This window comes from Archocentrus centrarchus, chromosome 20 (assembly GCF_007364275.1).
Source record: "Archocentrus centrarchus isolate MPI-CPG fArcCen1 chromosome 20, fArcCen1, whole genome shotgun sequence".
NCBI lineage: Eukaryota > Metazoa > Chordata > Actinopteri > Cichliformes > Cichlidae > Archocentrus > Archocentrus centrarchus.
Window position 1 is genome coordinate 197428 of NC_044365.1, and position 18256 is coordinate 215683.

Consider the following 18256-nt stretch of genomic DNA (forward strand, 5'->3'; position numbering starts at 1 on the left):
CTTTCAGTCGTGGTAACAGAAGAGAACTGTGGGTTAAAGTTAGTCCAGTGTGGATCATCAGAATCAGAACACTTTATTGATCCCACAGTGAAATTTCTGTTGTTACAGCTGCAACCGTTTCATTTAAATGAGTAAACCAAAAACACAATAACATACACTAAAGGCATAAAAATATAAAGACTAAAGAGATAATTTGACTATATACACATCTAAATATATACATATATGAACCTTGTGAGTGCAAAAAAATTTTTTTAAATAGGTGTCATTATATATATATATGCACAGTCCTTTTTTTTTTGTATATGTACAATGTATATGGAAATTTAAACAATTTTATGTACAATTGCAGGCACACATACCATATGAATACTGATAAATGAATGACACTGATGAACCACAGTGTCACCTATTAAGGGAGGAGTTATAGAGTCTGATGGCCACAGGTAGAAATGACCTCCTGTGGCGCTCTGTGGTGCATTTTGGTGGGATGAGTCTTGCACTGAATGTGCTCCTGTGTCCCATCACTGTGTTGTAGAGTGGGTGGGAGCCATTGTTCATAATGGCCTGCAGCTTAGACAGCATCCTCCTCTCCGACACTGCCATAAGCGAATCCAGCTCCACTCCCACCACATCACTGGCTTTGTGGATCAGTTTATTGAGTCTGTTGGCGTCTGCCTCCCTCAGCCTGCTGCCCCAGCATGCAACAGCATAGAGGATGGCACTCGCCACCACAGACTCATAGAAGATCCTGAGCATAGTCCGGCAGATGTTGAAGGACCTCAGGCGTCTCAGAAAATAGAGACGACTTTGGCCCTTCCTGTATAGGGCATCAGTGTTCTTAGCCCAGTCCAGTTTGTTGTCAATGTGTACTCCCAGATATTTGTAGTCCTCTACGGTGTCCACACTGACCCCTCCGATGGACATAGGGGCCACCGGTGCCTTGTCTTTCCTCAAGTCCACCACCAGTTCCTATGTCTTTGTCACGCTGAGCTCTAGATGGTTCCGCTTGCACCATGTGACAAAGTCCTTCACTGTCCTCCTGTACTCATCCTCATCACCCCTGCTGATACATCCAACTATTGCAGAGTCATCAGAAAACTTCTGAAGATGGCAGGTCTCTGAGCAGTAGCTGAAGTCTGTGGTGTAGAGGGTGAAGAGGAAGGGAGAGAGGACAGTCCCTTGTGGGGCTCCAGTGTTGCTAACTACTCTGTCAGACACACAGTGCTGCAGGCGTACATACTGTGGTCTGCCAGTCAGGTAGTCAACAATCCAGGACACAAGGGGGACATCTACCTGCATCGCTGTCAACTTATCACCCAGAAGAGCAGGCTGAATGGTGTTGAATGCACTTGAGAAGTCAAAGAACATGACCCTCACAGTGCTGGCCGGCTTATCCAGGTGAGCGTAGACTCGGTTTAGCAGGTAGATAATGGCGTCCTCAACTCCCAGGCGGGGCTGGTAGGCGAACTGGAGGGGGTCCAGAAATGACTGGACCATGGGCCGGAGCTGATCCAGGACGAGCCTCTCCATGGTCTTCATTATGTGGGAAGTCAGTGCCACTGGCCTGTAATCCTTGACGTCACTGGGTCGCGTCATCTTCGGGACCGGAACGATGCAAGATGTCTTCCACATCACAGGGACCCTCTGAAGATCCAGGCTCATATTGAAGACATGGTGCAGTACTCCACAAAGCTGGGTGGCACAGGCTTTAAGCACCCTGGGGGAGACCCCGTCAGGGCCTGCAGCCTTGTTTTTGTGGAGTCTCTTAAGTTGTCTTCTCACCTGGTCAGCAGTGAGACTAATTGTAGAGGTGGCGGGTGGGGGAGGGGTGGAGGCGTCAAGAGGGCCATCACAGGAAGGAAGCAGGCTATTGTGAAGTGTGGGGGTGGGTGGGGGTGGAGTGGACTTCTGGAGACCGGCAGCAGAGCTGTCTGGACGAGGGAGGACAGAGCCTGCAGTGTCAAACCTGTTAAAGAACAGATTTAGCTCATTGGCCCTGTCCACACTGCCCTCCATTCCCCTGTTGTTGCTGGTCCTGAAGCCAGTGATGGTTCTTATTCCACTCCATACCTCCCTCATGTTGTTCTGCTGGAGTTTCAGCTCCAGCTTCTTCCTATAATTGTTTTTAGCCTCCCTAATTGTTGTTTTAAGTTCCCTCTGGATCGTTCTCACCTCCTCCCTGTCTCCAGCCCTGAAGGCCTTCTTCTTATTGTTGAGAAGTGCTTTAATGTCCTTTGTTACCCACGGCTTTTTGTTTGGGTAACATTTTACAATCCTGGTAGGAACAATGGTGTCCACACAGAAGTTAATGTAGTCTGTGATGCATTCTGTGAGCCTGTCGATGTCCTGTCCATGAGGCTCACAGAGTGCCGGCCAGTCTGTCACCTCAAAGCAGTCCTGCAGTGCTTCATAAGTGTCGTCAGACCATCTCTTAATTGACCGTGTGGTCACAGGCTGACTTTTCGCCAGTGGCACATAGCGGGAGCTGAGCTTCACCAAGTTGTGGTCTGACCTCCCTAGAGGGGGGAGGGGGGAGCAGCTGTATGCATCCTTAACATTAGCATACAGCAGGTCCAGTGTTCTCTCCTCTCTGGTGGGACAGTTCACGTACTGGGTGAAGTTTGAGAGTGTCTTTTCCATGGTGACATGATTGAAGTCACCTGACACTGCAATAAGGGCAGTTGGGTGTTGAGTTTGTAAACACGCTAATGTTGAGTGAATGACGTCACACGCCGACGTCGGGTTGGCAGAGGGGGGGGGACGTAAACAGCCACAATAATAACATGGGAGAACTCCCTTGGTAAATAATATGGCCTCAGTCCAACAGCCAACAGCTCAATATCCGGGCAACCCACACGTTCCTTGATGGTAATGTGGCCAGGGTTACACCAGCGGTTATTAACTAGAACAGCTAGCTCTCCTCCTCTGCGCTTACCGCTCTCAGTGTAGCTCCGGTCAGCTCGGTCAGATGAAGGCCAGATGAAGGCCATAAAACGGCTATCTGCCAAACCGTGAGACAAAACTGACCAAACTCAGACACAGATTTAAACCAAACTACGTGAGAAACAGGAGGAAACAGAAAGGCAGTTCACCGTTCAGCCTCTGTATGCAGACACACTCTGAGACGTGAAGCTTTGAGCAGCTAAAGAGCCAAAAATCTCCCTGAGGAGGTGATGGAAACCAGAAACAGGGCCAGAGGAGAGCACATGTTGGATTGTGTAGCTTTCTAGCTGGTGTTGCCACTGCTTTAAATCATTTCAGTCTTTTATCTGAGAGAACTGACCCTCTTCCTCTGTGCCGTCCAGCCCACCCTGAGCAGCGTCAGTCGAGTTGTCACTCACAATGTTCCTGTGGACGTCATTCCCCGGAGACTCTGGCACGAGTTCAAAGAGCCGAGCATGCCGGACTTTGATGTCAGTGAAGCTTCCAAACACTAAATCTTCCTTTTATTACCTGCTGACTTTATTTCTCCATCTCAGGTTGTGTGTTTGTATCATTGCAGGTCAGCATCTACCTGCCTCCCCTAAAGACCATGAAGAGCGTCGTGGACAGGATGAAGAACCTGTCCAACTTCCTGGTAGGAGGTTAAGCTTTGTTTAAAATAAACGTGTGGACCTCCTGAGCTCTGAGAGTGTGATCAAATCTGAACCCATCTGGTGAACAGCAGAGTTTATTTCTGTGGGTCGCTTCAGTGACAGTTACTGGTTGGGTGCAGCAGATTGCCTGGCCTTCCTTTACTTTCCTTATTTTAAACTTGTTTGTTTTTTAGCGTGACAAATTGTGGTTTGTCCAGGGACAACAGATGGAAAATAGCCTTTTGGCCAATTCTGGCACATTTGCAGGATTGTTTATTAATGTGCATTGTCCCTACTAAATAAATAAACTCAAACTCAAACGTGTCATCAAATTGACAGATTCATACCTGTGAGTTAACCTGACGCTGTAACCGTACTCACTCTGATTGGCCCGTCAGGCCTCATCTCTGCTGCTGGTGTTCAGATTGGAGGAGAGGATCGACTCCAAGAGAGAAACTCCACCAACATCTCGTGTTTGTGGTGAAATTGTAGAGCAGAGCAGGGACACCAGCAGAAGTATAAATGTATACAGGTGCTGGTCATAAAGTTTGTACCGGTCACAGTTTGGACTCACACATTGATATGAATGGCTGCGTGTCCAAACCTTTGACTGTGTGATTGAACAGAAGCATAAATTGTTAATAATCAGCGTTTTTTTTTTTTTTTAATTCAGTTTTGTCCAAAACACAAAAAAACAAGGCAAAAAACTTCAAAACTATAAAAAAGTAATTTAATGTCACAAATTTTATGGATCAGAACATTTTGTTTACCTGCTCACCGTCAGTCTGAGGGTGTGTGTGTGTGTGTGTCTGTCTCAGGTAATCGAGGCCAACCTGAGCGGAGAGATGAACCTGAAGATTGAGACGGATCTGGTTTCAGTGACGACTCACTTCAGGGAGCTGGGGAACCCTCCATGGGGTAAAAACGTGTTTCTGTCACACAGGAAGAGCTTCACCGTAGTCCAGTCATCTGTGCCATCTCTGATGATAAATTAGCTTTGAGGGGTGGTGCTAATGTGGACTCCTTAAAGCAGCACCATCCACCCTCATAACAGCTGTTCTGCTGCTGACAGAGGGCGGGGTTCTCCAGCCGGAGAGCCTCGCTCACTTTCAGTTGCAGAAATCATTGAATAAAGTCATTTGAGATGAGACCAAACACAAACTTCTCATTGGTCAGCTGCTCTACGCTCGTACTGTGAGCAGTTAAATGCACAGATACCAACATGAAACTAAAGCAAGCAGATTACATTTATTATGAGTCTAATGACTCTTCAAAGGTGATGCTGGGAAAGCTGGTTGTGGTCACTCTGTGCAAACCTGAACATTTAGACTCGAGCTGTTCGTGTATCCTTCAGGATTACTGACGTTTGTTTTTTCCTCCTCGTTTCATGAGCTTGACATTTTTGGTTCAAACTGAAATGTCTGTTTGATGTGCTGAAGAGTCAGCAAACAGCAGCTTGTAGGAGGAAGATTTTCACACATTTCTCTTCCTCTCTGCTCCCTCCATGTCTCCAGGTGATGACACCTCCCAGGACGGCGGTCGGTCTCAGAGCAGGGACCCGGAGAGCATGGTGGAGGCCAGGGTGGACATCAGGAGGCTGCAGCAGTTCCTCATGGGACAGCAGGTCAACCCCAGCAAGGCCATGTGCAGTGAGTCTGCTCTGTGATGTTCTCACACACTGCAGACACCCCTGAGTTATTCACACAGCAGGAAGGTAAAACGGGCCAGAAACCCACCAGGATTTAATCCAGGAAGATGTTTCAGGTCACTTTGTGGATTCATGCTTCACAGTGAGGTTTAAAAAACACCTTCATCTCTAATCCGAGTCAGGTCACAGAGGCAGCAGACCTCCCTCTCCCCAGCCAGCTCATCCAGGGGAACACCGCCAGCTGAGAGTTAGAATCTCTGCAGTGTGTCCCGGGCCTCCGCTCAGCTCTGTGTTCACCACATTCAGTTCATTCATTTATGTAGTACCACCTCACCGCAGCAGTCTCCTCGAGGGTGCTTTATATTGTAAGGTAGAAACCCTTCAGTGTTAGAATTTGCAGCAGCCCAAACACACAGAAAGCGGATAATCTGCTTCCAGGTGAGCTGTAGTGTCGGTTCTTCGGTCATCGGGCGGCTCGTCAGCATTTCCGCTTCTAATTATTCCTCCGGACTGTTACGGCCAGGAAGCTCCAGATTACCCCCCCGGATTTCTGTGTCCCGAAGGCAGTTCCCCTCTGACTGGGAACATCACCATGGTAATGGATGCTGCAGACCTCAAGGTGATCGATGGGTTCAGATCTGTGGAAATCAGCGACATCATGGCGTCTTTATCTGATGATCAACAATGAGAAAAATCCAACTTTCTGTCCTGTTGGCCTCAACTTTAAATCCTAATAAAAGTTGTTCTTTGCATGGTGAGAGGATTCGGCTGAGCGTACCTGAGACTTACCCCACCTTTCGTCCTGTGGTAGCTGAGCGAGGCTGCAGCCTCTAACTGATGCTGGATGGCTGACTGACCCTCCAACATCTTAATTCAGGGTTGCCGCGGGGTAGTAAAAGGTAGTAAACAGAATTTGTCTGGTAGTAAATTTTCAATCACCCCTTCAATATATTTTGACTTTTCCATTGATGCAAACTTTTTGTTTTAAGTTCGTTTAACTATAAGATCTGTATAGAAATATAACTACTCAGCAGAACCTGAGCTGACGTTGTTGACGAGCGGTTCCACTGTCCGATCTGCTGTGAGTCATTTTGCGCCTCTTCATGGGAAAATGTAGTTTCATAACTTTGGCTCGATGACCGGCAAAGACTGGCTTAACCCTCCGAGTTCACGGATGCGCTGGTGCGTCAAATGACATCACCGATTTAGATGACGTAGCATCGGGACGCTGCTGCCATGAATCGAAAGTGCAGACTTCAAACTATGTACCAGTTTTTAAATGACGTTGATAGGCCAAGTAAAACCAGAGTTATGCCCAATAATTTACGCCACGCTTTTTCCTGTATATTGTCCTCACCTTCGATGCGCGTTTTGTGCAGAAATAAACGGCGAAATGTGAGTTTCGCTAACAGGAAGTGCTTGCTAATAAAAACAAACAAAACAAAATAACTCGCGACAAACCCTTTCCTATTGGTGGAAAAATCAACCAATCAGAAATTTTGCGGTAACACGATGCATTGGGTGCATTTGACTGCTGCGAGCAGGTGAAAAAGTGGTAAAAAGAAACATTACTGGCAGGTTTTGCATGTGATGGGCCCCTCAGTTCTGTGGAGGACAGAAACTGTTTTTTGAGGCGGCATAAATAATTTGTCTAGGATCTTAATGTGAGTCCTGATTGCTCTGCAAATAGTTGTACACAAAAACGCCTGAGGCCTTTCCTGCATTTTAATGTGAATAGTTGTATTTAACTTAATATTTACTATATTTTTACACAAGTTTAAAGTTTACAACTTATATTTGCATTTATAATTGTAAAAATAATTCGTTAAGCATGTTTCTGATTTTTATAGTAAAAAAAAAATCTAACTTTTTTCTAACTCTGATTTTATGTTTTTATGTGATTGTAAGTCTTAATACAGTATGTCAAAATGAAAGAATAACTATACAGTCACACACATGATGTCGTGCTGGAAAAAAACAAACAAACAAGGCAAGGTAAACAGTTTCTAAGTCAACTATGAAGCTAAAACAAAAATAGTCAAAATGGCCAAATTACCCGGACCCCAGACGGTTAAGCCGGTCATGGGGAACGATCAAGAGGCGTTTTGTAAAGTGTGCAGAAAAAATATAAATTTGACCTGAAACGGTGTGACGGCGATTAAATCACACCGAGCATCCACCGTTCACCAGCAGTGAGATCTGCGCGTGGGGAGCAGATTCCCTATTTTGTTTTTTGGTGCTACACAAGCACTGCAGCTGCAACCTCAAGGTCAGCTACGAGCACAAGTATCACTGTCACACCTCAGCAGCAAACCAAGTATTCCAAGATTTATTGGAAAATAAATAATCGGCTTGTGAAACTTTAAAAAAAACAAATTTAGATAGATTCAACTCATTGTCACTGTGTGCACAACGAAGTGATCGTTCAGATCACTCATCCAGAGACGAGCATCTGCGGTAATGCAGCCAGAGACCGGCACAACCGTTAGGCAATGTGGTTTAAGTGTCTTGCCCAAGGACACAACGCAGCACAGGGACAGGGACTCAAACCGGCCAACCCACTGGCTGCAAGACAGGCGCCTACCTACTGCGCCACTTTTTGAAATGTGTTTGGAAATTAATGTGTATGAGGTCTAGTCAAGACAAGTCACAGTTACACCTTAAGTAAGTGGGCATACAGTTTTTATCTTGGTGAGAGCTGGGCGCTCATCTTACATGGCTAGTGCTGTTGAATCCACCGCGACCCCAAAAAAAGGCTGCTGCTCGATTTATCCTGGTAGTAAAATATTTTAGAGGTAGTAAAATAGGTAGTAAAAGGTAGTAAATTTAACTCTAGGATTCCTGTTATAAACCCTGTAATTATTAAGCATTTAAAGCACACACAGCTTTTTAAAATACTTTCCCTCTCACACACACTCTGTGTTATGTGTGTAACCTCTCCATGTTTGGTTTATCTTCCTTTAAGTCGGTCCCACCTCACAGTTTGATGCTGTTTTGTGCGTTCTGGTCCTCCTCAGATATCGTCCATCAGAGCGTCCTGCACCTGATTCTGCTGCATGAAGATGTGTCTCTGCAGTACTTCATCCCCGCCGTGGCGTAGACGCTCTGCACGGCGCTCAGAGCGAGTCTGAGGAAATAAAAATGGACTCGCTGGTTTCAGCGGTTTCCATGCGGGCAGCCGACCACGTCTGGTGATATGATGAGGGATCCAGACCTCAGATTTCCCCTCTGGCCTTGGCTGCTGTTAATGATGCAGGAGGAAGAACAGACTTTAGACGTGGAGTTGTGTAAAAAGTTTTTGTTTGTGAGACATTTTAATGGTTTTGGATTAAAGTGTTTGAAAATGAAGAAAAATTAAAAACTATCAGCTGTTAAAGACATATTTAGTTTATTGATTCTAACAGCAGCCGTCCTGTTAATGGTCTCAGGAACCAAATCCAGGATCTTGTTTTTCCCTTCATGGACTCCCTGTTTAAGATCGCATACACCATCTGGAATAATCAGGGCCGCCAGATCATGAAGACCTTTATTATCCCACTCTGTGCTCTCAGAGTGGGATGCATGTCTATGTGCACGAGTATGTAAAGATTGTGTGCTTTAAACTGATAACAGACTGGTTCCACTAGCCAGTCATGTCAGACTTTGGGTGCATGCAGGTAAACGGGCCCAGGAGGGCTTCATGTGAGGACAGTTTAGCTCTTTGTTAGTGTCAGCAGGTAAAGGCCGCTGGATAGAAGAGTGAGGCGTGAAACGTGCTCGGTGTGGCCGTCTATGATAAGGTTTTATTCTGAACTCCACAGAGGTTCAAGTCCCATCAGGGGTGTTTCAGGGAGGACTTTAACCTGCGCAGGCTCCAATCCTGGAGTCAGATGAGGAGATTTGGATGAGTTACGGTAGCAGCTAACGCTGGTGAACCTGTTACCAAGCTGCATCCATAGACTGTAGTGCCAAGTAACTGATATAGTTTTAGAGTTTCCAGCTTAAGGATCTCCAATTAGCTGAGGCGATGCCCAAGATGGCCCCGCCCCTGACAGTGCAAACTTTATTTAAACAGGTGAGTTATAGAAACATCGTCCCTGTTATGAAGGCGCAGATTATCCACAGAGACCAAAGCAATTTCTTTATCAGGTGTAAACATGTTGATTTCTGCTTTAAGATGGGAGTCTATGGGGACTGACTTATTAGAGCCAACACAGAGAGACAGACAACCATTCACACTCCACCTATGGGCAATTTAGAGTGACCATTTAGCCTAACCCCAGGAACTGCATGTCTTTGACGTGGGAGGAACCCACGCTGACACGGGGAGAACATGCAGACTCCACAGAGAGAGCCTGGCCTAGGTGGATTCAAACTCAGACCTTCTAGCTGTGAGGGCAGCAGTGCTAACCACCATTCCACCGTGCTGCCCAGTCTTAGTTATTAGTCTAGTCTTAAAGCTTTATGTTTCACGTTTGGTAGAGATCATTTCTTCTCGCTGTGATTCTGCTGCCCGTTGTAATCAAAGTGAACCAGAAAATGTTGCTTTCTCTGGTTCTTCCAGCAGGGGGCAGCACTTCCAAACCTCTTAGTGCGTCATGGTGACTGGAGGAGGTTTTCAGACTCATGGCTGGAGGTGCTGGTGTTTCATATTTGACTGCAGTTTCCTGTGCTGAGCCCGGACCTCCTGCTTCTCCTCAGAGAGCAGAGCAGTCCTGTTTCAAAGTTTCAAAATAAAAGCATCTCATTTGCTTGTAGGTATTTAAAGATCAGCTTCTCACTTGAGGCGGCAGCTCATTTCCACCCCGAGGACCTCAGATTTGGAGATGCTGAGTTTGATCTCATTCACTGCAGCTTCACCGCCTCTGTGTGAGCTGGAGGCCATCGAGGTCAGCAGAACCACGTCAGCTCCCAAACTCAAGAAGAGGATTTGTTTGCATTTGATCCGGCTGGTGATCTGAAAACTAATCGGAGTCTTCTCTGAGCATTCCTGGATGGATTATTCAAATATTTCTGAAGCTGAAGAAACCCTAAAAACAGGATCCTCTCTGATGGAAACTGAAAAACACAGAAATGATTTAACTGCAAACTTTTTACAGTCTCAGTAGACTGTGCACCACAGAGGCATCAGCCAAGGCTTATTAATCACTGAATAATAATTCAATAATAATAACTCACTGATCCTAATATGAAATTAAAGTCCTCCAGTTTGACAGTCTGATTTTTCTTTTCTAAGCTCCCTGAAACTTACTCTATAACAGCCAATATTTCACAATATTTATTTTATATTTAATCATCTTGCGCACCTCCCCACCCCCAATTCCCTTCATGGCCCATCAGAGGGACCTGAGCCCTAGGTTGAGAACCACTGCAGCAGTACTGTAACTGTGATGCTTTCATTGCATGAAGCTGAAATAATTTGATGTTGAAATAGATTTTATGTGCAGTGTGAGGTGACAGCAGGAGCCTGTTATTCGCTCATTCACACACGGTTTATGCGACTGGGACAAAACTGGACCCACGACTCCACGGTGCACCCCCGCGACCCGCCCTCAGGGCGTGGTGGCGTGAACGCGTATGGCAGGAGGAGAAGATGAAACCGGCCGCGCGCTCCCGCCCCGCAGACGCCCAGCGGGATCCAGCAGCGGAGGAGCGAGCAGAGCTTTACCGGAGACTCACGGAGGCACCATGAGGGAAATAGTTCACATCCAGGCGGGGCAGTGCGGGAACCAGATCGGGACTAAGGTACGGACCGGGTTTCAGATCCACAGCCACACTTTTCCCCTGATCCCGACCTTCCTGTTGGTGACGCTCCTGTGATGGCACCGGGACGTTTTCCTCCCAAACATTTCACAGAAAGACAAAACTTTATTTTAAACCCCGAAGATGACAAACACGCTCATGAACACCTGTGACACCTGCGTTTGATTAACGGAAACAAACCAATCAGTGACTGATGTGACGTCTGGGACAGAGCAGGAAAAGTAGAAGCTGAAACTGATTCATTTATTTCTACTTTTTAAGCAAATGTAGCAGAAAGTGCGCGTTTGGGTACAAAGTAACACAAACTGGAAGTAATCAAGTAGATCCACAGGAAGTGTTCTCAGTTACTTTCTGTAGTGAGAGGGAGCTCAGTGAGCCACTCAGGAATCTGTGAGCACACACAATTACTCACAGTTACACACACTTTGTTTCAGTGTGATGTTTCTGGGCTGGAAAAACAAACGCGCTTTATTTAGTTAAAGTCTGACGGGTGAAATGTGGAGACTGAAAAGCAGAGTTGGAGACTCCACCAGCTTTTCTTTGTGTGTTTTTGTGGTTCTTGCTGCTTTGTGTTGCCTCACTGTGTATAGCGTGATTGCTGAATATTGCAACAGGCTGCTGCCTCCTTCCTGTTGTGTTAGAGAGCCTGACTGAGGTCTCTGTCCTGTAATCAGAGAGTGGTGAAGCACTAACAGCAGCTGTGTGGAAACCTCCACCTGTGTCCGACTGTTTTCTGACTACACAAACTAACCTTGTCAGGTGGCTTTAAAATCCGTCTCTAGCTGTTCATCCAGATTCCGTCCATCCAGTTTTTTCCCACTCCCACAGAGCGAGAAGCAGAGTACACCTGTACAGGTCACCGGCCTGTCACAGGGCTAACACAGAGAGACAGCCATTCACAGTCACACCTATGAGCAGCTTAGAATCACCAGTTAACCTAACCCACTAAGACTGACTGACATTAAAGTGTTTTCTGGCACTTTGTAAAGCCTTTTTAAAAGCAGTAACTGTAAATGGAGCTGTCACAGTGGTGTTCACACTCAGTGAAGTGAAGTGGGATCACAGCACACTAAACTATTGTTCCTGAATGCAGCTGCAACAGAAAAGCAGAAAAAACAGATTTCAAACTGAAGGCTGAACACCAAATATCTAAGCAGCAAAACTGATTGACTCATAATTTAAAGCTTTTTGTTCTCTCCACACATTTCCCCGATGGAACCCTCCCAAAGGGAATAATAAAGTTTAATCTAATTTCCCAACCCTGCTGCTGTCCAAGCATTTCAGACACAGCTTCTAATGTTTAGCTTACAGAAAAGTTCACACTTGATTTGAGGAACTTGAACCTCCACTAGGTTGAAGCTCACAGTTAGCATTAGGCCAGGATTAGGCTCATATGTACCTGTTAACTCCATCATATTCTAGCCTGCTTGTTGTTAACGTGCAGCCTAAGCTTAAGGACCTTAAGGCCTCAGTGGATGTTAAAAGGTTAAAAGTGAGTGTCCTGATGTGGAAATGTGCTGTGAACTCAGCTGCAGATGTTGAACATCTGTTCAGTGTCAGAGTGATTAACAGCTGTGAAAGGTTGGAGGCGTGGACAGGTCAGCTGTCTCACTGCAGTTTGTGTTCGTTTAAAAGTAAAGATCATCCAGTCTGACAGAGGGCTGAGCTAGCTGCAGTGGTACAGCATGTGTTAGGGTCTGTAGCAGTTAAAGTCAGGGGTGACGCGTGCTGTGTTCAGGGCTCAGTAAAAGCATCTGTTTCTTGTAGCTTTCATGTTCTTATAAACAGAATCAGGAGCTCCGCAGGACGCAGTGACATTTTTACAGTAAAGTGTTTGGTCACATTTGAACCTCAGACATCAGTGAGTCATTGAATGCAGCACACAGGCAGGAAGTCACTGACTCACCACTGCTTTTGTTTTTCTCTCTCTGTGACTCGCCGCTCAGTTTTGGGAAGTGATCAGTGACGAGCACGGCATCGACCCCGCCGGGAACTATGTGGGCGACTCGGCCCTGCAGCTGGACAGGATCAACGTCTACTACAACGAGGCCTCCTGTAAGTGCAGTGTGACAGCAGAGGTGTGAGACAGTGAGTCATAAACCTGCTCAGTGATGACTGGGCTCAGGAGGTAGAGCAGGTCATCTACTAATCTAAAGTGCTCTATAAGAACTAGTCCGTTTACTTGTGCTCAGTTTTGGTACTCAAAGGTAACAACTCCACTCTGTGTGCAGCACATAAATACGTCCCCCGGGCCGTGCTGGTCGACCTGGAACCAGGAACCATGGACAGCGTTCGCTCGGGAGCCTTTGGACAGCTCTTCAGACCGGATAACTTCATCTTTGGTAACGCTCAGCAGACACGATCAGAATACATTGCTCAAACCTTTAAATCACCTCTGACTGTCTGTCATTTAGACCTGGAAATAGTTAATGCCCTCAGACATAATCAGACAATGATGAGTTCACTTGAACTGGGGAATTCTCCATTTCCTCATACGTTTTGGTACTTTGAGGCTAGAAGCAGCTGGAAGCACAGTTCTGACAGTGCTGTGAGCTCATGAAGCAGTTCAGGATAATGTCTCAGCCTCCTCCCTCATCCTGCAGAGCTGCACAGTCTGTGATCAGCAGCAGTGTTTGTCTGCCTGAGGAGGCCGAGGCCAGCGTTCCCGCTCTGTGAGCGGCGGTGAAACTTTCCAGCATTAAATCGTCAGAATAAACAGACTGAGATGACTGCAGCGTCTGGTTTATAAACCGATGTCTTAGCACAAGATGAAGCAGGGAGATCTTTCTGTCTCACTTGTGAACACACCCCCGTTCTGCTGTCCACCGGCTGAGAAATGGCTCACCAGCAGCAGCTGTGCGTGTTAGTATGTATTCATCTGTCATGGTGATCGGGTTACATTTCACAGATGCATTTTCTCTTCTCTGATTGGCTGTCTGCAGGTCAGACGGGTGCAGGGAACAACTGGGCCAAAGGTCACTACACGGAGGGGGCGGAGCTTGTGGACTCGGTCTTGGACATAGTGAGGAAGGAGTGCGAGCACTGCGACTGTCTCCAGGTGAATCATGGTTACTGGACTCTGTGACCGAGCTGGAGGCAGAAACAGCCTCATTGGCTGGCTCTAATCTCAGTGGGTGGAGCTAAACCTTTCTCCTTCAGCGTTCGTGTTTAACAAGCAGATGCCAACTTGCTGTCACTGGCTACACATGATGTTCATGGTGCAGGTTGTGGATTTTGAGCCTTGTCAGGAACTTAGGTGGAACTTCATCCAGTCCACTTTGATTGTTCCTGCAGGGCCACCAACAGGTTTGTAAGTGTGGATTTCACTGAAGTGTATTCACAGCAGGAAGCTCATTCTTTCAGTCTCCACCCTCGGCCAGAAATAAGGGGGAACCATTTCACCAAGCCAGAATCTGCTTTCACTTTAGCGTGACGGCATTCAGTGTGAGTTTACTGGTGCACAAAGGTGGAGACGCTCCTGATTTACATAAAGTCAAATAAATGCAGTTCACAGATATCTGAGAACAAACTTTCCATCCATGTGCTTGCAGTTCTTTACGGTTTACTGTAGAATGAAAAGGATATTTAACTTCTGCCTGCAGGGTTTCCAGCTGACTCACTCTCTGGGAGGGGGCACTGGCTCAGGAATGGGCACCCTGCTGATCAGCAAGATCCGGGAGGAGTACCCCGACCGGATCATGAACACCTTCAGCGTCATGCCCTCACCGAAGGTATGAGCAGGAAATCTTCCACTTTTTACTTGTTTTTTCTGATCCTTAAGAAAACATATACCAAAGCACCATCTGCACCATCACACCTCCCCATCCACCTGTCATCCATCAGGTGTCGGACACCGTGGTGGAACCCTACAACGCCACTCTGTCGGTCCACCAGTTGGTGGAAAACACAGACGAGACCTACTGCATCGACAACGAGGCCCTTTACGACATCTGCTTCCGCACTCTTAAACTCACCACCCCCACCTATGGCGACCTGAACCACTTGGTGTCAGCCACCATGAGTGGCGTGACGACCTCGCTCCGTTTCCCCGGACAGCTTAACGCAGATCTCCGCAAGCTGGCCGTCAACATGGTTCCTTTTCCCAGGCTCCACTTCTTCATGCCGGGTTTCGCTCCTCTGACGGCGCGGGGCAGCCAGCAGTATCGAGCGCTCACTGTTCCCGAGCTCACGCAGCAGATGTTTGATGCCAGGAACATGATGGCGGCCTGCGACCCTCGCCATGGACGCTACCTGACTGTGGCCACGGTCTTCCGTGGGCCGATGTCCATGAAGGAGGTGGACGAGCAGATGCTGAACATCCAGAACAAGAACAGCAGCTACTTCGTGGAATGGATCCCCAACAACGTGAAGGTGGCCGTCTGCGACATCGCTCCCCGAGGGCTCAAGATGGCTGCCACGTTCATCGGCAACAGCACTGCAATCCAGGAGCTGTTCAAGCGGATCTCTGAGCAGTTCTCTGCAATGTTCCGCCGAAAGGCTTTCCTGCACTGGTTCACAGGCGAGGGCATGGACGAGATGGAGTTCACAGAGGCGGAGAGCAACATGAACGACCTGGTGTCTGAGTACCAGCAGTACCAGGAAGCCACCGCCAATGACGGCGAGGAGAACTTTGAGGACGAGGAGGATGAGATCAACGAGTAAGAATAGCAAACACGGCCGGTACAGCACAGTGATCGTGGGAAATGTGAAACGGCTGGTAAAATGATGTTTGATGGTCAACTTCATCAGTAAAATTTAAACATTTTAAATGATTAAAGTAGATGATTCTGGGTTAGTTTGTAGCACTCTTGAAATAAAGCTTCATCTATTTGTAAAAAGACGTGCCAATCAATACTTGTGATCAGTCTGATATCAGGAAAACAAAAACAATGTACATTTGTCTAGCATTAAGTGCTTGTAAAGGACTCTTTAGCATGGCATTTAAACCCACCGCATAAGCATAATTTTCAGAAAGCATCCACCTAACCGAGCAGCTTTTGGTGCCTAACCGAACGAGTGATGGCAGAAACAAAAAGGAAGTGAAAATGAAGGAAATCAGCAAGTGAAGGCAACATCAAACAGGACATGAACACATTCTCCTAACTGACAAACTCAATTACTCAACTGCCACCCCTCTAATCTCCAAATGTGGACTTTTCTGAGCAATCAAAGAAGACCGTTGTCAGTTGGCATCGTTAATTCCTGCGGCCAGTTTGTCAAGACATCATTGCCAAAGAAACTCTTGTGTAACAGCAGCAGCATTGAAGCCTTACCCTGTGATGAGCTGCGTTTGTTCATAAAGGGAACAGATTTTAGGAGAGTGCGAATCTGCTGCTCAGACTGGTCAAAAATCAGTGCATCAGAAACCAAACAAATCTAATCTGACACACATCAGCCTCGGCTGTCGGGTAAATGCTCGACTAAACTCAGAGACATGTCCTGTAAAGAGACGTGAGTCACGAGGCGTGAGTGGCAGATGCTTCAGACTGAGGACTTTAAAAGTGCCACCACACCATCCTTAATTTTATTGGACAGTTAATGGAACAGTTGGAAAAAGTTGATCCAAAGTGAAAATTTCTTTGTTCTGACAGGTTCTCCAGGATGGTTTATGCTCTGAGAGAAAGTCTTCTACCAAACGCCAGCACCCGTTTTCCCATGGGTGTCTTTAAAGTTCACTAATATTCTGGCCATGCGATCAATCATGATGCATTTGTTGTGATTTTCAGTATACTGTGATGTTAGAAGCGAACAGGTGATGGAGCCTACATTTATAACAGGTCCAACAGCAGAGCTCTGCCTTCTGCTCAGACATCAGTAGAGTCCGTATAGACTTCCTTTGAAACCAAACCTCACTGCACTCAGATCAGCTTCAGAGATGCAAAGATAAGATGAGTTTGTCACTGTTATGGTAACAGAAGCTTTTTTCCTCAGTAGCTTTAAGCTGCCTTTGAGCACTTGTTGTGTTTAAGCTGTGATTTTTGTACATGTGATCATAGTAATTGTTCATTGGCTGAGCACAGGCTGAAATAAAAGCTGCTGCTTTCATGGATATGATCTGCTCCTGTTTTATTCACATATATGAGTGCAGCGCTTGTCACCAGGTGACATGCTGCTGTTTTTTTTTTTTTTTTCCTTCCAAAAAGAGGACGACATGCCCATCTTGCACTAGTTGCATACCTATAATTCTTCACTCTGCATAGCCAGACCTTTCACAAATGAATTTTCATGTTTTTATTGTCTCAGTGACACATTCATGTCCCCTCAGGATGAACTCTGATGCTCTTGTTGACCTGTATCCATCATCAGGCCTTTGGTTTGTCCAGGATGTCCAGGAAAAGCTTTCAAAGCTGAATTCTTAGCATTTAGCAGTACTTCAGTGTGTTAGCTCGCTGCTAACTCACTGTATGGGATAAACAGTGAACCTGCTAACTGACAGCATGCTAACTTGGTGCCACTGTAAACATGCAAGAGTTAAAAGCTAATTTACAAAAAGTGGTTTTCATCCCCGAAACGCTGCGCGCTCATTTACTGTGATGGAACGAGCTCCTCTGTGACGACATGAGCACAAACATGTATGGGAAGAATCTGATTCCAGGGATATTTTTTGGATCGATGTAGTAAAAATTTGCTTTGAAACATTTCTCCCTCTTTGGCAGCTAGAATTTATCATCTTATTTAATTCAGGGCCAGAGGCGTCCAGGTTAAATGACTTATTGTGGAAACCACCATGCAAACTATTTTGTTTTCTTTATACTTTAAATGAGCACATTTTAAAATTAGATTCTAATTGTTTCTGTGGTTAATTTGCAAATAATAAATGATGTCAGTCTCATTAACATCTAGCAGTGAACCACAGGCTGATCTGGGAGACGCTCCTGTCTTTGTGAGATTTAAAGATCACGTATCAAACAGGTGAAAGTGCCCGAAAGGACCCGATGTGAACCTAAACAGGCCAAAGGTGACCTGACGGGTGTTAAGAGTTTTTATTAATGTTAAACTTTTTGGATTTTAAAAAGTGCAGCAAGAGACTTTTGGCAGTTTAGCAGTTGTATTTATTCTTGTGCAGCAGCTTTTGGTGCAGCAGGAATCCTTCAGAAAAATTGAGATCTGTGTAAATAAGCGTTTTGTTTAAAATTGTGAGGATCACCATTTTAGGACCTGAGCTCCCCTCTCGATGCAGACAAACCCCCAACGAGCCGTTTAATCTCCCTCAGCCGGCGCGCCGTGTGTGAGAGTTGATTTCCCAGCAGTTCTGTTTGTGCGGTGGATTAACACACAGAGTCACCAC

The 18256-nt window shown here is 46.2% G+C and overlaps 2 protein-coding genes across 2 annotated transcripts in view; both read left to right on the forward strand.

The window, feature by feature from the left end:
* Window positions 1–8592, forward strand: part of hus1 (HUS1 checkpoint clamp component) — a 12658-nt gene extending 4066 nt beyond the window's left edge. The window contains exons 4-8 of the mRNA XM_030757059.1: window positions 3309–3416; window positions 3506–3580; window positions 4397–4496; window positions 5093–5227; window positions 8244–8592. Coding sequence (XP_030612919.1) covers window positions 3309–3416; window positions 3506–3580; window positions 4397–4496; window positions 5093–5227; window positions 8244–8326 — 501 coding nt within the window. The 3' untranslated portion in view covers window positions 8327–8592. The remainder of the gene's footprint in view (window positions 1–3308; window positions 3417–3505; window positions 3581–4396; window positions 4497–5092; window positions 5228–8243) is intronic.
* A 2203-nt stretch (window positions 8593–10795) lies between these two features.
* tubb6 (tubulin, beta 6 class V) lies at window positions 10796–16971 on the forward strand. The gene is made up of 6 exons (XM_030756607.1): window positions 10796–10950; window positions 12915–13023; window positions 13200–13310; window positions 13911–14026; window positions 14571–14699; window positions 14812–16971. The coding sequence occupies exons 1-6, from the start codon at window positions 10894–10896 to the stop codon at window positions 15628–15630; spliced, it is 1341 nt and encodes a 446-aa protein (XP_030612467.1). The 5' UTR covers window positions 10796–10893; the 3' UTR covers window positions 15631–16971.
* The last annotated feature ends 1285 nt before the right edge of the window (window positions 16972–18256 follow it).

Bases quoted from the DNA above. Each gene is read 5' to 3' on its own strand.
- tubb6 (XM_030756607.1), top strand. From the start codon at position 10,894: ATGAGGGAAATAGTTCACATCCAGGCGGGGCAGTGCGGGAACCAGATC. The intron at 13,311-13,910 runs GTAACGCTCAGC...GGCTGTCTGCAG, and splicing joins ACCGGATAACTTCATCTTTG to GTCAGACGGGTGCAGGGAAC. The intron at 14,027-14,570 runs GTGAATCATGGT...TTCTGCCTGCAG, and splicing joins AGCACTGCGACTGTCTCCAG to GGTTTCCAGCTGACTCACTC.